Source organism: Mesocricetus auratus, unplaced genomic scaffold (genome assembly GCF_017639785.1).
Source record: "Mesocricetus auratus isolate SY011 unplaced genomic scaffold, BCM_Maur_2.0 Super-Scaffold_100007, whole genome shotgun sequence".
In the NCBI taxonomy this organism is placed as follows: domain Eukaryota; kingdom Metazoa; phylum Chordata; class Mammalia; order Rodentia; family Cricetidae; genus Mesocricetus; species Mesocricetus auratus.
The window spans coordinates 92,445,632-92,468,456 of record NW_024429191.1 but is presented as its reverse complement, the minus strand read 5'-3'; the positions used below and the strand labels follow the sequence as shown (position 1 = coordinate 92,468,456).

At 49.7% G+C, this 22,825-nt stretch overlaps 1 protein-coding gene across 1 annotated transcript; it reads left to right on the top strand.

The window, feature by feature from the left end:
• Positions 1-1,954: 1,954 nt before the first annotated feature.
• On the top strand, positions 1,955-18,189 carry Jpt1 (Jupiter microtubule associated homolog 1). Its single transcript, XM_040750050.1, has 5 exons — positions 1,955-2,135; positions 11,110-11,252; positions 11,825-11,922; positions 13,234-13,252; positions 17,336-18,189. Exons 1-5 carry the CDS (start codon positions 2,080-2,082, stop codon positions 17,482-17,484), a joined length of 465 nt encoding a protein of 154 aa, XP_040605984.1. The 5' UTR covers positions 1,955-2,079; the 3' UTR covers positions 17,485-18,189.
• The last annotated feature ends 4,636 nt before the right edge of the window (positions 18,190-22,825 follow it).

Sequence of the window (22,825 nt, the reverse complement as noted above, 5' to 3'; positions counted from 1 at the left end):
CTCTTATTGCCAACATTTTGAGACTGTTTTGTTAGGTGACCCAGTATGATTCACAGTAGATCTTAAAAAAAAGCTAGTTGCTGGGCATTGGTGGCACATGCCTTTAGTCCCAGCACTCGGGAGGCAGAGGAAGGGGGATCTCTGTGAGTTCGAGACCAGCCTGGTCTACAAGAGCACATTCCAGGGCAGGCCCCAAAGCCACAGAGAAACACTGCCTTGGCGGAAAAAAAAAGCTAGTTCATGGCAGTGATTCCCATCCTTATGAAGAATGTCCTAGTGAAAGATCCTGAGTCTCCCCAGCAGTGGACAGCTGGAAGCTTATTTGGGCACGGGGAATGAAATGTCATTTCCTAAATGTTAGTCAGGTTAAAGGGCTTATTTAAAAACTTCATTAACCATCTACGCTGTAGAGTAGTAGTGCCCTGAACCACTGGGCTTTAGGGAGGGATGCTGGTGTAACCAAACACTGGGAAAGTAATAAAAGCCACGGCTGGGATGACAACGTAAAAACAACTGTGCAGGCCATGGCAGCAGACGGCAGAAAGCGATTTCATGATTTTTATTTTCTGTCATAGTGAACCGGCCGCAAACTCAGAGATCCACCTGTCTCTGCCGCCCAAGTGCTGGGATTAAAGGTGTGCGTCATTTTGCCCTGTGTCTACCGCCCTTTGTTTTTTGTTTTTTTGTTTTTTTTTTGGCTAAGAAATCTGCTTTTGCCTCTGCCTACTGGGTGTTGGGATTAACGGCACCCAGCCCCACTCCTGGCCTTAAAAAACAAACAAACAGAAAAACTTAGAAGTCTTTTTGTTCTTTTGTTTGTTTGTTTGGAGACATGGTTTCTCTCTGTAGTCCTGGCTAGCCTAGAACTCGATCCGTAGGAACAGACTGACTTCGAACTCAAAAGGTCAGCCAGTAGCTGGGCAGTGGTCACGCATGCTTTTTAATCCAAGCACTCGGGAGGCAGAGGCAGGCGGATCTCTGTGAGTTCGAGACCAGCCTGGTCTACAAGAGCTAGTTCCAGGACAGGCTCCAAAGCTACACAGCGAAACCGTCTCGAACCCGCCCCCCCCCCCCAAAAAAAAGAGATCTGTCAGCTTCTCAAATTCTGGGATTAAAGGCATGTGCCACGGCTGGGTGAAAGGCTTCTTTTGCGTATGTCTGAGTGCCTGCATGTAATTATGTACTCAGTGCCCAGGTCAGAGCCTCTGGAACTGGAGTGAGTTTGGTGCTGCCCTGTGAGTGCTGGGAACTGAACCCAGACTCTGCAACACCAGCAAATGCTGTTAACACTTCGTCCCCTCCCTCCCCACTTCATTTTTGCCACATATGTAGACCAGGCTGGCTTCAAATTCAAAGTGGTCCTCCTGCCTCAGTCGCCCAAGTGAAGGCATTACAGGCAAGTGCCAACCCACCCCGCTGAGTATCTTGGTAGTGTGTGTGCGCGTGTGCGTGCGTGCGTGCGTGCGTGCGTGTGTGTGCGTGCGTGCGTGCGTGTGTGTGTGTGCGTGCGTGTGTGTGTGTGTGTGCGTGCGTGCGTGTGTGTGTGTGCGCGTGTGTGTGTGCCTCAGGGACCCACAGCTGGAGGGCAGAGGTTCGGGGTTGGCTCATCCCAATTTCTGGGTCTTGGAGATCGAACTCGGGTGTGATGTTGGGCGGCAAGCGCCTTTCCTTCTGGAGCATTCGACGGCCCCTCAAGTAACTTTCAAAAGTGACAGTGAACGCTCATGGGGAGCAGCACCCGGTGGCCGGCGTGGGGGGAGGGGAGGCGAGAGCGGCCAGTCCCCGTTCAGGAAGGGGGCGGGGCTTGGGCTGAGCCGTGGCCAGCGCCGCCGGTTCTTGGGGCCGAACTGTGATTAGCACTGCCGAGAACCAATCGAAACGAAGAGATCCTTTCAAATTGGCCAATGGTGGCATGCGGAGGGTGGGTCCTGGGGGCCCTATAAAACGTGAGTCCGGCGAGTCCCGCAGCGGCAGAGGCTTGTGGAGCGCGGCTGGTCGTGGTTGCGGAGCGGTCCAGGCCTGTCGGTCTCAGTCCCCTCGGCGTTCTCCCTGCGCCAGCCTACCTCGCCCCTTGGCGCCATGACCACTACCACCACCTTCAAGGGTGTGGACCCCAACAGCAGGAACAGCTCCCGGTAAGGCGCCCGGCGCCGGGCTCGAGCTCTCCGGGGCTGGTGGGGGCCGCGGGGCGTTGGCGGTAACGGGCCGGGGACGCCGCGCTCGCGCCCCCGGCGGGTGGCAGAACGAGGTGTGGGCGCCGCTTTGTGCGGCCGGACAGCCTCGGCTGGTGGCCCCGCCCCGACCGGGCGTCTCTGCTCATTTCTCCCACGGAGCGACGGCTGAGGGGACGTGGGTGGCGGCCCCCAGTGTGGCGATACGGCAGGGCTGGCGTCCGCGAGAGTGTGCGGGAGGATCGGCTTTCAGCCACCCGCGGCGACACTGGCCCGACCCAGGACGGTGGGCCCGGTCTCCCCGGAGCCCACGGAGCCTGCAGGGCCGTGGGTCCCGGGCCCCATTGTCCCACTCGCGGGCCACGCGCTCCTGCCTCTGGCCCCGGCCGTGTGCTGGCCCCGGCCTTGGGCGCATCGAGCACATCTGAGCGTGAGCCCGCGGGGCTGCAGGCTCCCGTCCTCGCGGTGGCCCGCTGCGCCCCCGGGTCCGCGCAGCAGGTGCACCTCTGCTAGGGCGGGGCTGGTCGTCGCCTCCCTCACTCCCAGCCCGGGATCCGAGTGACGGGTCCTCGTCCCCGAGTGCCTCCCCGCGCCTAACAAAGGAGAGACCGGGTCTCCTCCCCCTCCCCACGCCCACCTCCGAGTGCGCGGGGCCGAGAGCCGACTCGGATGGGTTTTCAGCGCTCAGACCCTCGGACCTCAGCCCGTCTGGTCTGTGCCACCTTCTCCCGTTGACTTTGGCCGAATGAGCCCTCCCCAGAGCAGGCTTCCCTTGGAGGAGGAGGAGGTTGTCTGTGCTTGGGCGGGGCCACGGAGCCATCCATTGTCTCCCCGGCAGTGTGGAGTGTCCCCCTCCTGGAGCCTGGCACCTTGCTTGCCACCAAGGAGACTGCATTTTGGGGCGGAGCGGGGTGTGTGGACTGGGACCCTTTTTCGAACCTTCACTAACTTGGTGGGAGGGTTTGGCTTCTGTGAAGGGAGCCCACGGCGCTTCAGCACACGGTCCTCTCAGTGGGCTTTGAGGCATCTCTGGGATCTTCCTGAAGGTTCGGGTTCGGCTTCCCTGGCCGTGTATTCTCCACTGATGGTGACCCGCGGTCGTGTGCGGCCAAACCTTGGGGTCCTGGGCCAGGAGGCACAAAGGGGAGCCATTTTGTGGGACTAAGAAGACAGCCGGGGAGTAACAGTCTCACGCAGAGGTCTGACAACTTGGCAACAAAAAAGCAGCCTCCTCAGAGTAGTAGTCTTAGGAGGAAGCGCTGGGAGGGGACAGGCCGTGGCAGGGGCTGCTTTCAGTTTCACGCAGTAGCAGAAGGGCTGAGGTGGAAGAGAGCTAAAGGGACAGTCACAGGGCGGGGCAGAACTTGAGTGTAGACCTTGGAGACTTGGTGACTCCCTCTCGCCATCCCTCCAGTGAGGCAATTTGTTACACAGGGCACAGGGACAGATTGAGCCCTGGGTGTTGTTTGGTGCGGTGAGGCCAAACTTTCTGCTGGTCAGGCCTTGGTTACTGGTGCGATAATGTGTAATGTATGACCCTTTTGAGGGTCAGGTTCATCTCAAGGCTTCATAAGCATCTCGGAGCCCAGGCCCTTTACCTGTATGTTTGACATGTGAGACAATCGCAAAAGCACGTGTTTCCGGCCCTTTGTCATGGCTTGCCCGGCGGTGTTGTTGCTCAGGTCCCCTGGCCTGGGCTTCACTAACTTCCCGGTTCTCCTGCAATCTCACGGGTTCTCCCAGCCTCCTCCCTCAGTAATGTGCTTCTTGCTCTGCAGCCCCGTGATGGATGTGGTGTGGCAGAGCCGTGGGGCCGGGGTCAGAAGAAAGGAGCCGTTTTTAAAATTGCTGTCTGTGGCACAGCATTTGGGTCTTAACTCGGGCAACTCTGAAGCGGTTACCATGTATGTGGTTCAGAGGGAAAGAGTCAAAAGCAAAGCTGAAGTACTTTGTCTTGCAAGCAAGTCCTTTGTTTGGGAACCGCTCTGTTTCAGATGGGCTCTACAACACTGACGTCATCGGGGAGGTAGCACCTGCTATTGCAAGACCAGTGAAAGTTGGACTAGACAGAGCTTTGACATGTTTTTAAGCTGGCTGGGTGCTAGTGTTTATTATTATCGTTATTTCATAGCCAAAAAATATTTATAGGTCTACTCTGGTTCTGAAGATTTCACGAGGGTTAATTACACGTAGTGAAGAGATCCTCCTCTCCCTGGGGAAGGAGGGAGGGAGGGAGGACAAAGACGAACGTTGATTTTGATTGTAATATTTCAGGTGTTTACTCATTTAAGGCAAAAATTTAAAACAACCCCAGCCAATAAGAGACTGTAGGGCTGAAGAGGTACTTGCTTAGCGTGTTCACAGCCAGGGCAGGACCTGGTTTCCATCCTCAGCATCTCCCATTTCCTTTCACTCCCGCGTCACCCCAGAATCTGTCTGTACTTCTAGTAGTAATTTCAACGGTTTAATTACCTGGGAACCTGGACAAGGGGGTGTGAACCAGGGAGTCAGAAGTAGGAAGATGGCTTCAGTCAGGCTCCAGACTAGGACAGCTATATAATGACACCCTTCCTCAAAGTTTCAAAATTAAATGTGAGGATTACCATCTTCATAAAATATATGCCTAAGTTCATTTATCTTGATTTATATAATGAATTTACTCGGGGTGTGTTTAATATCTGAGACTTAAAAAAACATGTTGCCCAGGTTAGCCTCCAACTTGTGACCTCCTCATCAGGCTCTTTGAGTGCTAAGATTACCAGCATGTGCAGACATAGTTTTAAATGTGTTTTTTTTTTTTTTTTGAGACAGTGTCTCACCGTCTAGCCTCAACTGGCCAGGAACTAAATGTGTAGAATAGGTTGGTCTCAGTTTCACAGATCTACTTGCCTCTGCCTCTAGTGTCCTGGGATTTAAGACATGGCCACCATATCTAGCTGAATATTTATTTTTTAAAGTTATGTGGCTGTATGTCTGTGTGTACATCCATGCCGGTCCCTATGGAGAGCGGAGGCGTCCAGTCATCTGGAGTTAGAGAAGGTGAGCTACCTGATAGGCTCCACTGCCAGAGCAGCAAGTACTCCTTACTGCTGGGCCATTGCTTTTCCACGTGACGTCATTGTGTGCCTCTCCCCATTTCTTTTTTAAAGTATCTGTTACATTTAAAATTTTGTGACTGGGCATTGGTGGCACACACCGTTAATCCCAACACTCGGGAGGCAGAGGCAGGTGGATCTCTGTGAGCTCTAGGCCAGCCTGGTCTACAGAGTGAGTTCCAGGACAGCCTCCAAAACAATACAGAGAAACCCTGTCTTGAAGAACAAAAAAATTTTTTTCTGGCCGGGCATTGGTGGCACATGCCCTTTAATCCCAGCACTTGGGAGGCAGAAGCAGGTTGATCTCTGTGAGTTCGAGACCATCGTGGTCTACAAGAGCTAGTTCCAGGACAGCCTCCAAAGCTACAGAGAAACCATGTCTGGAAAACCGCCCCTCCCAAAAAAGAGAGATTTATTATGTTTTGAGAGGGGTGCCTGCAGGGTCCAGAAGGTGTGGATCCCCTGGAGAGTTAAAGATGGCTCTGAGCTGCCTGACATGGGTGCAGGGAACTGAAGGGTCCTCCATGAGAGCAGCAAGCCCTCTGAGCCCTCTGAGAACATGTTTCTCGCCAGGCTTGAGTATTGCGTTTTCCCCCAGTGAGACACTAAAGTTACATTCCAGAGAGAAGGTAGAGGTCCAAGTCCAGAAAAGAATAAAACTCCCATGGGTGTGTCCCTCAAGACACGCATGGCATTGTTTGATTGGCCCTTGATATATTGGAGCACTTGCCACAAGTCCCCGGGCCTGAAGATTCTCTGTGAATGCTGCACGGCTGCTTGGAGCAGAGCCCAGCACGCGGCCGCAGCCTCATGGCTTTGTGGGCCCTGAGCTGGGTGCAGTTTTGTGTTGGTAAGTGGTTGAGGAAACAGGGCGGTGTGACTGGCTGCAGCGCCTGCCCGCAAGTCAGGCTTGTTGCAGATTGCCACACTCCTCCACTGTCTGCTGCAGGTGCAAAGACTGACAGACTCCAGAAGTCCATTTCCAGGAGCACTTACGTGCTGTGCTCCCCAGCTCTTGCAGGAAGCAGGGGTGTAGGAGTGGGGTTTAGGATATAGTCTGAGAGGCGGGTGGAACCCGCTTGAGCCAGAGGAGTTGGCTCCAAGTGGAGACACGGTGAAGGGTGTGAGTTAGAGGAAGGTGGCTGCAACCGTCTTGCTTTGTTTGAGTTAAGACAGGGTTTCTTTTTTTTTTTTTTGTTTTGTTTTCTTCCAGGCAGGGTTTCTTTGTGTAGATTTAGAGACTGTCCTGGAACTTGTTCTGTAGACCAGGCTGGCTTCGAACTCGCAGAGATCTGCCTGCCTCTGCCTCCTGAGTTCTGGGATTAAATGTGTGTGCCTCCACTGCCTGGCCCCAGAAGCAGTATTTAAAAGAATTTTAGGTTGACAGAAGTATAGAGAAAAAGAAGACACTAAAATTAATCTAAAATCCATTAGTGAGAGGGAACACCCCTGTAGCACTGTGGTGACATGTAAATGGTTTTAATAATAGTTATGTACATGATCGCTATGTTCCAGATTTTTTATATATATGATGTTCCTATAATAACAGTCTTGATGGGACAGATACTACTGCCTGCCCTCATTTTACAGAGAAGAAACCTGAGGCATAGAGAGGTTAGGCAACTCACACCAAACTGGACTTGGTGGCTCACTTTTGTAATCCCACCCCCTAGGGCGCTGAGGAAGATTTGGTACATTTGAGGTTTGTTCAGATTTACACCTATGTCTTTATTTTATACCATTTCCCCCTAATAAGTAAAGGAACAGTATACCCTTTTGTTTTAAATTACATTTATTTTCTAGTCTGAGGAGGAAAAGCCCACCATGCTTTTGCCTCTGAGCTCAGCCCACAGAAGATGTGTGTCACTTCAGGTGTGGGCCTTCACCGCTATCGGATGTGGCATGGGTAGATGGCTGCCCTCTAACCTGGAGATAGAGAGTGCCTCCCACACACTCCCACCATGCCCAGTGTGTGTAGTCCTGGGAGCAGAACCTAAGGCTTCCTGCATGCGGGGCAAATGTTCTTCCCCCTGAACCATGCTGGTAGTCACCTTTTTCTTTAAAGGCAGGATTTCTTTTCTAGCCTGGATAACCCTGAATTCACTTTAGTCCACATTCTGGAATTATAGGCATGAGATAACATTGCTTTGCTTTTTACCCTCCACCCCCAAACTTTTTTTTTCTTACCCTGTGCTTTTGACCAACTGGCTGTAAATCAGGATTCCTATTACCTGTCCTTAGGTTTAATTAATTTGCCATAAAATTCAGGGAAACGCCTACATTTATGGGTTTATCCTGAAGGGTATAATTAGGTTTAAAGTATGAGAGGAGGGCGCTAGACTTCCATGGCCAACGCAGCTGCTTCCCCTCCAGGAGCCTCCAGTGTCAACTACCCAGAAGCTCTCCTGTGTTTTGTTTGTTCTTGAGGCCGGGACCTTTTACATAGCCCTGGTGGCCCTGCAGGTCACTCAACTACATAGACCAGGTTGGCCTAGCACTCAGAAGCCTGCCTTTGCCTTCCAAGTGCTAGATTAAAGGTGCGCTCTGCTGCCCCCAACCCCCTTCTGGGTTTGTATGAGATGGCATTGCTCTGTGCACAGGTGGGATTGTGGTGACAAAGGCACATTTCAAGCAAGGGTTTGTGGCAAGAAAATCCAAGAGTCCCAGACCAACCTATGCTACTACCCGTGACCCTGTCTCAAAAAATGAAGCTTGTCTCTTAACAGACTGGGTCAGGTTTTTCTGCCTCTGTCTCTTTTTGGTTAAATGGTTGTATGGCCCAGGCAGACACTGAATTGTAACCCTCCTGCTTCTGCCCTGCAGTGCTTGGTATTACAGATGTGTGGCCTCTCCCTGCAGCATCTTCCCTCCCCCTCCTTGCTTTCTGGTTTGTGTGGGTCAAACCTAGGGCTTCACATAAGCCTGGCAAATGCTCTATGTTTTGTTTTTTCCTTCGAAACAAGGTTTCACTATGTAGACCACGCTGGCCTAGAACTCAGAGACCTCCCTACCTCTACTGCTGCCCATCCCTCAAGTGCTATTAAAGGTGTGCTTGTCTGCCCATTCCCTCCTAGAGTGTCTTTGTGGCCAGAGCTAAGGTAGTTGGGACATGATGTGGATTCTGTAAAGTTTTGTTTGGGGGCTGGAGAAATGGCTCAGTCCTAACTTAAGAGCTCTGGCTGCTTTTCTAGGACTTTGTTTGAATCCCAGCATCCACATGGTGGCTGACAGAGCTCCAGTCCCAGGAGATGCACATCCTCTTTACCCTCCTTGGGCACCAGGCATGCGCACACTCGCACACAGACATACATGCAGACACACATGGAAGTAATAAACATTTGTTGTTGTTTAGAGAGAGACCCAGTTTATTTTAGTCACCACAGGGGCAGCAGTAGCAGGGTGGTGACACACTTGCCTGTCTTCTTGTGTCCTGTGGCTTCCCGTGAGGAGGGAGCTATGTCCCAGGGACTGAAGGGCACACAGCTCCATACTTAAGGATGCTATGTTTGGGGAACGTGTTACCTAAGGTGTGTGCACCTTCTTGACTCCTCATCCTCTCCTGCCTTAGTCTCCCAAGTGGCTGTGGCTGTGGGCCTTGCTCAGCACCCCAGCTGTGAGCTGAAACTTGTGTGTTTTAAGTTGCCTGGTGGCGTGGGCACCTGGATCTCCTCTTCTCTTGTGCTTCCTCTTAGTGTCTTCAGGAGTCCTGTCGTCTGTCGAGCATTTCTCTGCCAGTTTTCTGTTTCTGAGGCAGACTTTCATCTTGTGCCCAGGAAGCCTTTCTCACTCCTGTCCCCTGCCATGTAGCCCAGGTTAGCCTCCTGCTTCCCTAGTGCTGGGATTGCAGGTGTGTACTGCCATGTCTAGCTTGTCTCAGTCTGTGTAGCCCAGGTTGTTTGTTCTTTAACTGTGGTCCTTCTGCTTTGGCCTCTTAAGTGTGGGAGCACAGGCGTGAGCACCCCCTCCCCACCCTCTGTGGCTGACAAAGGCTCCATGGAGCTTATACAGCACATTTTCCCTTCTGTGGTGGGCACTGAAGCTCATCCCTTGGCTGTTGAGAACAGCAGTGAGCACTGACGCTAGAGTTCTTCAGGAGACAGTCAGGTGGCTCAGTGGGTGCAGGCCTGCTGCCTCAAGACCCAAGTTAGGTTCCAGGGGCACACATACATGGAAGAGGAAACCAGTTCTTGTTAGTTGTCTGTGCTTTCTGCCTTGAAACACCAAAGAGGGGTGTGTGGAGAGCTGGAGGTATTAGGTTACAAACGCTGTTACCTACTGAGTCACTGACAGATTTGCCTGCCTCTGCCTGCGCCCGCCTCCCGCCCCCCCCAGTGCGGGGATTAAAGGTGTGTACCATCACCTCCTGCCTTTATTGTAACGCGCATCTTCCAGCCAGCCTGGTCCCAAATGAACATGCAGGACACTATTTTAATCATGACGCTGTTGGCCTTCTGCTATGGTTTCTCATTGGCTAGCTCTGACTTAATTATTAACCCATAACTGCTAATCTGAGTATTTCCATGTAGTCTTATCTTATTGGAGAAAGGGTCCAGACATCTTCTCTCGAGACCTACATGGTGACTGTGCCTCTGTTTCCCAGAATCCTCCACCTCTCCTAGTCCTACCCATTTTTCTTCCCTATTGGCCAACAGTGCTTTATTCATCAACCAATGAAACAAACATATGTACAGAAGACTTCCCCATCACTTTATTTTTATATTAAGTGTGTGTCTGTGTGTTCAGCATGCAAAGCTAGAGTTACAAGTGGTTGTGTGCTCCAGTAGGGGTGCTGGGAACTACACTTGCATCCCTCGGTAAAAGCAGTATATTCTGAGCCATCTCTCCAGCCCCAAGAGTCTTAGGTCTTATATTAAGGTTTTGGTAATTTTAAATAGATTTTTGTGAAATGTGAGCGATAGGGATCTAGTTTCTTGTACAAATGTAGTCATTCAGGGTTTTCAGCAATATAATGTACTTGCCTGATCTCCATGGAGGCCAGAGGAGAAAATCAGATTACCTGGAATTGGAGTTACAGATGGTTGTGAGATGCCATGCAGGTGCTGAGAATTGAACCCTGATCCTCTGGAAGAGTAGCCAGTGCTTTTAACTGCTGAGCCCTCTCTCCAACCTCATATATTAAAGTTGAGTTACATTATTTCCCTCTTCCAGGCTCTCCTAGGTATTTTCCCTGGAGCCCCTCCCTCACTAGCAAATTATCATTATATATACCTACGTCTGTGTATGCATGAATGAACAAATCTAAACACAGCCTTTGTGTGTGTGTGTGTGTGTGTGTGTGTGTGTGTGTGTGTGTGTGTGGTTACAGAGCTAACAACTTTATTGGATAACCAATAAGGGGGCTCATCTCTGGGGGAGGCTCATTAATTCTTCCTCTGTCTTTTTTTGGTGACTCTCTGATGCTGCAGTCCCGGAGAACTGGCAGTCCTGTCTCTCAGTCTCTCAGTGTATGCTGCCTTGTTTAAGACTGGAAATGCTTTCCCAATTGATAAATAACAAGATGTTCTTTTGAACTTCTTTGCAAATATATTCAGCTAAACCCAGAGAGACCTTTCTTCCTCTTACCCTTTCTCAAAGGGACACAACTGTTACCTGGATGACATCCGGTGCCGCAGCTTCTGGCTGTGGATGACCCTACTGGAGATGGGTAATAAAGCACTGTTGGTATCTGATCCCCAGCGGTGGGTTACATCCGGATGGTCCTTTCCTTCCTGTTAGTGGCAGTCTTGAGGGGGTGGGGGATGGGTAAGGGAAGTGAAGGTGTTTGAACATATTTGTACCAAGGAGTGTATGATCTGAAGCTAACATCTTACTCTTGTTTCCAGGGTTTTGCGGCCTCCAGGTGGCGGCTCCAATTTTTCATTAGGCTTCGATGAGCCATCAGAACAGCCTGTGAGGAAGAACAAGATGGCCTCTAGCATCTTTGGGACACCTGAAGAAAACCCTCCATCTTGGGCCAAGTCAGCAGGTACTGGTTTGTCTTTTTTTGAGAGTTTCTCAGTGTAGCTCTGGGTCTTATAGGCCAGACTGGCCTTGAACTCACAGAGAGCTAGCTGCCTGTCCCTTATTCCCTGCCCCCTTCCCCATCCCCCAGTGCTGGGATTAAAAGCATGCACCACCACACCCGGCAGCAGATACCGGTTTTATAAGGTTACCCCTATCTTCATCACTGACCCAGCTGGATTGCTCCTGACTAGCAAAGGCTGAACCCAAAGAGGCAAGAAGCTCTTCACTGCTGGGCGTGCATCGCACCTGCAATCCAGTGCTTGGCAGACTCGGGCAGGGTGCTTGGGAATTGTGGGTAGGTCCCCAGCCTTTGGGAGTCTGCGTATGACAGCTGGAGTAATTCAAGGGTCAGAGGCAGAGTGGCCCCGAGTAGTTTTCAGCTAGCCTGCCTTGGAGCATGTCTTCTGTGTGTCTACTGTATTCTCTCCAATGACTAAGTGTGTGAACCGCGTGGGTGCCCATGCTTTTAGTGGCTCAGCCATGTCTCCAGGCCCTTCTGTTCTGTTCTTTAAGAAAGTATGCATTGGTTTCTAGGTGCCAAGTCTAGTGGTGGCAGGGAAGATTCAGAGTCGCCTGGAGCACAGAGAAGTGCCCCCTCCGAAGCAAGCTCGGGAGACTTCTTAGACCTCAAGGTCAGTGTGAGAACAAGATGGTGGGCTCCTTGGCGAGCCAGCCAGCATGTGGGGTGTAGATCTTTAGTCCCGAAGTAGACCTCTCTGAGGTCAAGGCCAGCCTGGACTACAGAATGAGTTCTAGGACAGCTAGAGCTACCCAGAGAAACCCTGTCCTGAAAAACAAAGCAAAGCATTCTTATTTTTTTTAATGGCTCAGTTCTCCTTAAGCGAATGGACTGAGCCATGGTGGTGACGGAGATGAAAGGCTGGGATTGGACAGAAAGGCAGACAAGAAGGCTGGGGGTGGAGCTCACTTGGAGTGTTTCCTTCGCTTTCCAGAAGCCTGGGCCTCCCCCCATCTCTGCCTCATGAGGCCAAAATTAGGTGGCTCATACCATATTCCCAGTACCTGGGTGGTGGTGGCAGCAAGATCAGCTACACAGGGTTCTAAACCAGCCTGAGCTATATGAACCCCTCCTTCAAACAAAAGCCTAAGGGAGGCCAGGGAGTCAGACAGCAAGTTAACGTGTGTCTTACTATTGGGTTAGTTTTGGGCCCCACAGCATTAACTCTGGGGCCTTCTGAATCCTTTAACCCTTGAGTGTCTTGAGTTGAAGGACTGTCAGTTGTCTGAATGTTTGGGTTGAACTTCAGGAAATGGCAGCACTGACGTCACAGTGGGATCTCTGTAGATAGAGCTGCCAGTGAGCCCCCTGGGTGTGTTTGGGAGGAACTCTTCCTTCTAGGCACCTCAGAGTACCCTGAGGCATCAACTTCTAGGTGTAGGGAGGCTGTGGAGTAAATCTGGCCCTTTAGCAGCTAGCTAAATAGGGGAAGAAGGAAAAATAACAAAAAAGGGCAAGTCTAGGCTCCCCTTACCATGTCCGTCCGTCGTCGTCGTCCGTCGTCCCCCCACCCCCACGCCCCCCCCACCCCCACACCCCCCGAGACAGGGTTTCTCTGTATTGCTTTGGAGGCTGTCCTGGAACTAGCTCTGTAGACCAGGCTGGCCTCGAACTCACAGAGATCCGCCTGCCTCCGCCTCCCAAGTGCTGGGATTAAAGGCGTGCGCCACCAACGCCCGGCTCCCCTTACCATGTTTGAGAAAAGATTGTGTGTGTGTGTGTGTGTCTGTCTGTCTCTCTCTCTGGCATTGAGGCATTTATTGTGTAGGACAGTTGCCTAGCATTGCCCTGGATTGTATTGAGCTGGATCCTGCAGTTACTACAATGGAATTTCACATGTAATTTCAACTGGGCTGGCTGCTCTGAACTATTTTGTGCTTTGCAGAATTAAAACAGGAACTAATTTTGAATTTTTCTTTTCCAGGGAGAAGGTGATGTGCATGGTGAGTACATCTGAGTGCTGACCCCATCCTCTTATGCTTAGTTCTGAATTAACGATCAAATCATGCGTCTCAGGGAAAGAGACCTGAGCATGTCTCAGGGCCAGCTGGAGTGGAGTCAGGTGGCCACATTTACACACACTTATTACACACAGTCAGTGTGACCACATTTATTGCACACACACACATTTATTACAGTTTTTTTTTTTTTTTTGGTTTTTACAAGACAGGGTTTCTCCGTATTGTTTTGGAGGCCTTGAACTCCCAGAGATCCTCTTGCCTCTGCCTCCCAAGTGCTGGGATTAAAGGCGTGTGCCACCAACGCCTGGAAACACACACACATTTATTATACACACACAGTCAGTGTGGCTATATAATGCACACATAAATTTATTACACACACACACTTTTTTCCAAGACAGAGTTTCTCTGTGTAGCCTGTCTTGAAAAACCAAAACAAACAAACAAACAAAGAACACAACCCTGGTTCCTTGAAAGAGTAGCACGTGCTCTTAACGACTGACTGCTGTTCAATTCCCAGCACCCACACGGCAGTTCTCAGTTGTCTGTATGTCTGTAACTCCAGTTCCAGGGGGTCCCACACCTTCACACAGACACACGTTGGGCAAAACACCAATGCACATAAAAGTAACAGTCACGCCGGCCATTGGTGTCGCACGCCTTTAATCCCAGCACTCGGGAGGCAGAGGCAGGCGGGTCTCTGTGAGTTCCAGACCAGCCTGGACTACCAAGCGAGTTCCAGGACAGCCTCCAAAGCCACAGAGAAACCCTGTCTTGAAAAACCAAAGTAACAGTCACTACAACTAACACCCAAGCCACGTATATATTAAATCAGGTAGCACAAGCCTTTTTTTTTTTAAAGATTTATTTATTATATATACAATGTTCTGTCTGTATGTATACCTACATGCCAAAAGAGAGGATACTACGTCTCATTATGGATGGTTATGAGCCATCATGTGGTTGCTGGGAATTGAACTCAGGACATCTGGAAGACCAGCCAGTGTTCTTAACCATTGAGCCATCTTTCCAGCCCTAGCACAAGCCTTTTAATCCCAGCTCTTGGGAGCTGGGGCTTTTACCCTCCAAAGTGTCTTCTTGGTGGCCCATTGCTGTCAGGGTTTATTCTGTTAGAAAGGACTGAAAAGAAAAAAAAGCCCCAAAACCAAAGAATCTGTTAAAAGATGTATTAATCAGGCCAGTGTTTGGTGTGCTTACTGACAGTTGTTTCTAAGAGGTTCTGGGCTGGAGAGATAGCTCTGTGGTTGAGAGCACTTGACTACTCCTCAAGAGGATCCAGGTTCAAGTCCCAGCACCGACATGGTGTCTCACAGCTGCCTGTAATTCCATTTACATGGGGATCCAACAGCCTCCTAACTAATGTGGGCATTGTGCATGTGCATGGTTTATAGACACTCAGGCATAGACATAAAAATAAAGATTTTTTTGTTTTGGTTTTTCAAGACAGGGTTTTCTGTGGCTTTGGAGGCTGTCCTGGAACTAGCTCTTATAGACCAGGCTGGTCTCGAACTCACAAAGATCCGCCTGTCTCTGCCTAGAAATAAAGATTTAAGATGGGCATGGTGACACAGGCCTTTAATCCCAGCATTTGGGAGGCAGAGGCAGGAGGATCTGTTGTGAGTTCAAGGCCAGTCTGGTCTATATCTCAATTTCCAGGACAGCCAGGACTACATAGAGATCTTGTCTTAAAACAAACTCTTTTAGAAACAGGATTTCTATTTAGTCTTGTGTGGTCTAGACTTTGTAGAGCAGGCTGGCCTTGAACTTGCAGAACCCCGAGTTCTGGCATTAAAGGCATGAGTGACTCCAGTGTGATCCTGTGTCTGTCTTTCTGGGCAGCCCAGGGTTGGCAATCTAGGGATGCACTGGCTACCACACCTAGCCCTCCTAGCTCTGCAGTTCTGCACATCTTCAGAGCACTGCCCATCAGACCGTACTTAACAGAACCTGCTGAAAACAGCCCCTCCTCACAGCCCACACACCGTATGGCTGCCAGCCAAGTACTCTACCACTGAGCTACAGTCCTAGCAAAGCCTGGAGACCTGAAAGCCTGAAGTAGTATGTCTTGACTAATGGTTTGCTCCCTGCTCCTCTGCCCTAGCTCAGCTTGTAGGTCCTACAGGGAAACTGCTCACTGAACTCAAATATGGAGTCCTCTTGAAGTAGTCATGTGTCCCTTGGTTATTCTGGGATTCTGAGTGCTGTAACTTTTAGCCATTTGTCATAAAATAACTAATATGCACTTGGTAGATTAAAGAGCAACTCTTATATCTTTCAGTTAGCTTCAAGGAAGGATGTGCTGAACATTGAGATAGGCTTTGTTTGGATGTAAGGCAAGTTGTCCCAACCTTCTATGCAATCAAATACAAGAACGGTACACAGGGATTTGGACCTTAGGGGAGGGCTGTGCCTGGTGGCTCTGTAATCCCAGCACATTGGAAAGTGAAGCAGAACAATCGAGACAAGAGTTCAAGGCCAAGTCTGGGCTGCAGGAGGACATGGGGGGAGAAGGGGCGGTGGGGAACTAGCTAATGAGCTGATGTGCTGGTTTATGTCTTCACTTTTAAACTCCAGCACTTGGAACCAGGATAGCCAGGGTTATATAATGAAACCCTGTCTGGAAAGCATGGGTGGGGGCAGCGTCTGGAGTGGAGGCTTGAGGCTCAGTGGTAATGTTGGCTTTAGCAAGCCAGCGGCCTGGGCTTATCCTCAGATGTGTGTGGGGGAGAAAGGGAATGTGGCAGCCGTCTTCCTCCCACAAGATAGAGGCAGTAGTCTTCCTTCTGACCCTGAAGCTCACTGTGAACATTTTCTCAGTCCTGGCAGCCTTGTTTAGTTATTTTGTTGATGGGCTAAATAGCAAGTTATGTACAGTGTTTATATACCAGTGTTTATTCTGATGCACAAAGGCCTGGGTTTGATCTTCAGGGTTGCTATAGGAAAGTATTCCTCTTTAGAATTACAAGTTTGAACACTCACATTTATTGTCAAATTGCAGTGGAAGTATATACATATGCTTGGTTTTTTTTCTTCGAGACAGTTTTTCTCTGTGGCTTTGGAGGCTGTCCTGGAACTCGCTCTGTAGACCAGGCTGGTCTCGAACTCACAGGAATCCTCCTGCTTCTGCCTCCTGAGTGCTGGGATTAAAGGCATGCACCACCAATGCCCGGCTTCTATGCTTGCTTTTAAACGTTTTTTTAATGATTGTGAATTTTATGTCTGTTTTGCCTACGTGTGTGTCTGTGCACCCTTTGTGTGCTGGAGGCCAAGGAGGCCAGAAGAGGGCCTTGTAAGAGGAGACTGGAGTAAGAGCAGCCGGTGCTTTTTTTTATTTATTTTGAGATGACTTTTTTCTGTGTAACAGCCCTAGCTGTCTTGAAACTAGCTCTGTAGATCAGACTAGGTTTGAACTCAGAGATCCACCTGCCTCTGCCTCCCGAGTGCAGAGAATAAATGTGTTTGTTACCAGTGCTCAGCTATTTTGAGGCACGGCTTTTATGGTAACCCAGGCTAGCCTTGAACTCTGTCCTCTCTCCACTGCCAGCATGTGTGCTCATCACAGTGACTTACTTAGCACGCACACTGCTTGTGTGTACTCAGTGAAATATGAAACAGGCTCATTAATGACACAGGTGTCCGATGGTGAGAACGAATAGTCTGTGAAAATTACCTGCTGGGAGATTTTGATTTTTTTTTTCAGACCGGGTTTCTCTGTGTAGCTTTGGAACCTGTCTTGGAACTAGCTCTGTAGACATGGCTGGCCTTGAACTCAGATCCACCTGTCTTGCCTCCCAAGTGCTGAGATTAAAGGCATGTACCAACGGGTTGTCCTTTTATCTTTTTGAAAAGGTGTCACTATGTAGCCCTGACTGACCTTGAATATTCTATGTAGCAAAGTATGACCTTGAACTCCTGATTCTCCTGCCTCCACCACATGGCATTAAAGGCATACACGAAACAAGTGGGCAATACCCTAACGGGCTGACTGATATCTTTTGTATGGTTTTTCCACTTGTTTGAACCATTCTCAAACTCTCTTCCTAGAAAATGTGGACACAGACTTCCAAGCCAGCCTGGGGCAGATTGAAGAGAAGCCTGTGCCTGCTGCTCCTGTGCCCAGCCCAGTGGCCCCGGCCCCGGCGCCCTCCAGGAGAAACCCTCCTGGCGGCAAATCCAGCCTGGTCTTGGGTTAGCTTCTTCTGTTGGAACTCTGTCCTTCTGTCTGTCTGTTTTCCATGCTTGTGAACTGCACACCGTGAGCCTGACTGTACATCTTTTGGATTTGTTTCATTAAAAGAGAAGCACTTTATGTACTGCTGTCTTTTGTTTTTCCTTCCCTTTCTCTTCCCTCTTCCTTCTGTCTGACTTCTGGGTCTGTGGACCATGGCATGAATGTTTTCTAGTAGTAGACTGGAGTAGACTGTTTTTAAGAACAAAGGATCTGGCTGCTGATGTTGTTAGATGCTTTTGTACCAGGGTTTTGATGCTGTAATTTGGCTTAGTGGGTGGGACAGGTGGCAGCCACAGGTTGTCTGTGACGCAGCATGCTCCTCGGTGTCGTCACCACCAGTGTCCTTTGCAAGTGCGCCTTCCTGTGCATGTGGAGTGATAAGCGCGGGCACCTCGCCCTGCTGCCTGCAAAAGGAAGCCAGGGCCACTGTGACTGGCCAGCTGCCGGGCAGAGGCACCCAGGTGCAGAGGAAGGCTCCAGGTGTACCATCGAGCTGCCGGAACGGCAAGGTGAGGCACACAAGAAGGCATTCCCACAGGAGCATCTAATGGAATAACAATGCCACGTGCATGACACTGGTGCTTGACCATGAAGATGTCTCATCCTTGAAACTTGTACTTCTCAGTCCTGGACTCTTGCCTAAAGTAAACAATACCCACCTTTTGAAGCACTGTGTTTTGTCTTTTTTCCAGTGTGTGTGTGTGTGTGTGTAAGTGTAAGAAGGGGAAGGAAGAGTCTACTGTGAAGCTGAAGCTGGTCTTGAACTCTTGATTCCACATTCATGTGCAGTATTATAGGCATGTACTACCATACCTAGCTTATGCAGGGCTGAGGACGGAACCTACCCAGGGTTTTCCTGCCTGTCCTGCTTTCTGACAGTGTTTGAATGTTCTTCCCTAGAAACAATCCTGCCAATGATTTGAAAGTCCAAAGGGAAGTGGAATTTTCTTCAAAACCAGGTTTAGATTTTTTTTTCTTTTGAAACAGATTCTGGCTCTAGCTCTGTCGGGCATTAAGTCTGCTTCTGCCTCCCACAGGCTGGAGTAGGGATGTATACCACCATAGCTGGCCAGGATGGACAGCCAGGGCAGATGTAGGAGGCCCAGGCTTTGAACCTCTGCAGCCCCTTAGCCTCATGTGTAGGTGCCTATGGAGGTCAGTTTTGCCTCTCTGGGGATTACAGAATGCTCCAAAAAAAACAAAACAAAAAAAAAAAACCAAGGAGATCCTATTAATTAGGGTATACAAAAAAATTAGATCACAAAAGGTACAGATTAGGAGAGACTGATTGCAGACTCTTAAAGACTTTGAAAGATTGCTAAGAGATACTTCCCGTTTGCAGACCACTGTTGGGATAGAACCTTATGAACTGAGTAATTTGTTCAGTGCCCTAGAAGGGGACAAGAACTTAAACAGTCCAAGGAAATTACCAGATAAGCTGTAAGAATTAGCTTTGGAAAAAAGGAATTATAGAATGCACATGTGGATCCAAAGCTTAACTACATTCTGACTATATTACCCTTTGTGCAATCCCTACAGGGATTTTGATGCAGAGGAAAGATACTGGATTTGTTTTTTTTTAATGAGCTGGGAATTGAACCTTGGTCCTCTGTAAGGGCAGTCAGTGTTCCCAACCATTAAGCCGTCTCTCCAGCCTCTGGAATGGATATTTCTACCATATAAACAGTGAAAAAGACATGAAAATTTTCCGACTTGATTTAAAAAGGAAAACTAAAGACTCTTGCCAAATGATAGGAATTGACCCAGCAAAAATCACAGTACTTTTAACTAATGAGGAAATTTCTTTATAAAAGGTAATATTAGCCGGGCGGTGGTGGCGCACGCCTTTAATCCCAGCACTTGGGAGGCAGAGGCAGGCGGATCTCTGTGAGTTCGAGGCCAGCCTGGTCTACAAAGTGAGTTCCAGGACAGCCTCCAAAGCTACAGAGAAACCCTGTCTTGAAAAAAAAAAAAAAAAGGTAATATTAGGGGTTGGAGAGATGACCTGAGTTCAATTCCTGACAACCACATGGTGGCTCACAACCAGCTTGAATGAGATCTGGTGCCCTCCGATGGCATGCAGGCATATATGGTATGCAGGCAGAACACTGTATAGTTAATAAATAAATCTTAAGAAGGAAAAGTGGTCAGTGGGTTTCCAAAAATCATCCCAATGGGAGCAAGGAGGTATAGACGATGACACAGCCCCCATGAGTGAGGCAGAGAAGTAAGACCCAAGGGTCTGCAATTCCTAGTGTCCCAGGAATTCAGAGAGGGTTGGTTTTGAGACAGGCACAGGCCACCCAAGTGAGTCATCACACAAAGGTTGGGGGCCAAGAGGGTTTCCCTGGTAGCACGACTTCCAGAAAAGCCAGAGATGAGGAAAGAACTGTGTTCCGGAAAGGAAGCCTCACATGCAGGGGATGGTCATAAACGGATGACCCCACCAGAGACCAACTGTTGGCATTGAATGGAAGGCAAGGCTATATGTGAACGAGAGAGCAGATCTATTGAAGGGGAAGCAGGTGGGAAGGGTCCCAGCGTGAAGAGATTATAAAGTGCCGGGAAGCAGGTTTTTGGTAGCTGTATTCTGTGAGTGGAGTGATCCAGGGCGGGGGCTAAGGACCTAACTAAGGGTCCAAGACTGGCACAGGCCACCCAGTCGGTTGTCATGGAAAGGGCGAGGGCCAAGGTCTCAGCCTGAGAGAGCTGTGGTTTCTGATTCCAGGACGTATAGAGGCCAAAAAGAGAGAAGACATGCTTGAGAGGAGTCCTCACTTGTGGGGACAGCCTAAGGTGGGGAAGGTGGGTTGGCTCACCCATCATGCTAATTTTGCATGGAAGGACCCAGCGATCTGGATAAGTGAGACTGTTGGATGTAAACTGGGTTCCAGGGTCCTGGCATACCTCACACTGCCTGAGGGCAGGAGGAGATGCCAGGAGAGCCTTCTCAGTCAGGGAACCAATGTTTTTTGTTTGTTTTTGCGAGACAAGATTTCTCTATTGCTTTGGAGGCTGTCCTGGAACTCGCTCTGTAGACCAGGCTGGCCTGGAAATCACAGAGATCCGCCTGCCTCTGCCTCTTGAGTGCTGGGATTAAAGGAGTGCCCACCACAGCCTGGCAGGGAAACAATGTTATAATTTAAGAAAAGCAGTGTACAAGAGAGACAGAGGGCTGGAGAGATGGCTCAGCAGTTAAGAGCACTGACTGTTCTTCCAGAGGTCCTGAGTTCAATTCCCGGCAACCACATGGTGGCTCACAACCACCCTGAATGAGATCTGGTACTGTCTGCTGGCCTGCAGGCAGAAGGCTGTATACACAATAAATAAATAAAATATTTAAAAAAAAAAAAGAGAGACAGAGACAGACAGTTTTCAAGACATCAGAGTTCAAGCATAGAGTTTTTTATTAGGGAAAGGAATCATAAAAGGGGAAAGGGAAGGGGGAGATTGGCTTCTGGGGACAGGAGTCGGGGGAGGGAAGGAGGAAGGGAGATATCGAGAGAGGAACAGAGTGAGGGAGAGGAAGAAGGATGGGAGGTGGGCAGGGCCCTTTTAAAACGGAACACAGTGAATGTGCACAGGTGGCGCTCTTAGTGGCTGCAGCTGAGGGCGAATCCTGTCAGAACCCCAAGGGCGGCCGGTACAGATGCCCGAGTACTAACGCCTGGAGTATTTCTAGCTGTATAGTCCAGCCTGGCCTTGGAACTCTGCAGAAATCTGCCTTCCACTGCCTCCTGAGTGCTGGGATCAAAGGGCATGTGCCACCACCCCACCACCTAGCATAAATTTTTTTTTTTGGTTTTTTGAGACTGGGTTTCTCTGTATTGTTTTGGAGGCTGTCCTGGAACTCTCTCTGTATACCAGGCTGGCCTCTAACTCACAGAGATCCGCCTGCCTCTACCTCCCAAGTGCTGGGATTAAAGGCATGCACCACCAACGCCTGGCTGCATAAAATATTTTTAAATAAGTTACCCAAAGGGCAGGAGAAACACACTTGCAGATGAACCTTTTAACTCAGTTCATGTGTGTCGCGTCTGCTGCGCAGCCTGTGTCCGAGAACGTGCGGAGGGTGTCGGGGATTGACAACACAGAGGCTTGTTCAACGATGTAAAGAAAACTTTAAGCAGGCCCCAAAAAGGTTCAAGAAAACTTCCTAAGAAAGGCTCCCACCAGAGAAGCTTCTGCTCTCTCCTCTCCCCTGGCTGGTTCTGCTCTGACACCAAAAACTGATCTGGGCGTGGCAGAAGAGGCGGTTAGTCTTTGGACAAGGTCGAGGACAGGGCGGTTTCTGTGGGCAGGCCTTTTCCAGGAACTTATTGCCCCCGGGCATTGTATTGTTTTTAGTAAACATGTTTTTAGTAAAACATTGTCTCACAGCTGCCTACTCCCAGGCAGAAGGGGCAGTGGGTCTCTGCTCAAGGTCTGGTGTTCCCACACATGTGAGTTGCTTGACTTGGTGAAAATTCAGTCATAAAGTAAGGGCTTACCTTTTGTTCTGAGACAAGGTCCTCACTATGTATGTATTAAAGACCACCACACTTGGCTGGTTTGTTGTTTTAAACTGTAAACTGGCCTTTCTTCAAGAGAGATTTCAGGTTCTGTGTTGTGATGCTTCTACAGCTGGTTTAGGAGTCATCAAACAGCGGGGTGTAGTGGCCCCTCCTTTAATCCCAGTATTCCAGAGGCAGGCCTGGTCTACAGAGTGAGTGCCAGGATGGCCAGGGCTGTTACAGAGAAACCCTGTGGGGTGGAGATATTCATTAAATAAGGAAGAGTAGCCAGCAACAGGGCTAATTCAAACCTGCGTTTACAGGTTGGTATATCGATGTGGGAGTCGCCATGAACTTTGTGAAATCTACAAAAACAGGGGTGTGTGTCAACGTTTAACATTTTCTCTGGAAGGAAATAGAAGCTTTTGATTCTGCTGGAGACCTCGAATGCACAGAAAAAAAAGTGGACTCATTGAAACTAACTCTGGCTTATGACTCAGTTTCTCCAGAGCCCAGCTCATGCTCACAGTTGTCTTTAAAGGGTCCCTTCTTGAACTGGGAGCTACCCTCATGATCTGGGAATTGGGGTCCCCGTGTACACCTGACCACCTCCAGCCTGGACAAGCAAGGGAGAGGCAGAGAACGCGCAGCATGTGAAGCAGGTCCCACATTGCAAGGATATTTCGGATCTCAGGGAGGTCTGGGGAGAGGGCTACTGAAACTACTCAGGAGTGGCGGCCCAGTGAGGGACGCAGGGTCATCCTGGGTATCTTGCTGGATGCCCTATGCAAATGAGCCGGGTCCGGGGCC

Bases quoted from the DNA above. Each gene is read 5' to 3' on its own strand.
- Jpt1 (XM_040750050.1), top strand. From the start codon at position 2,080: ATGACCACTACCACCACCTTCAAGGGTGTGGACCCCAACAGCAGGAAC. The intron at 2,136-11,109 runs GTAAGGCGCCCG...TCTTGTTTCCAG, and splicing joins AACAGCAGGAACAGCTCCCG to GGTTTTGCGGCCTCCAGGTG. The intron at 11,253-11,824 runs GTACTGGTTTGT...ATTGGTTTCTAG, and splicing joins ATCTTGGGCCAAGTCAGCAG to GTGCCAAGTCTAGTGGTGGC.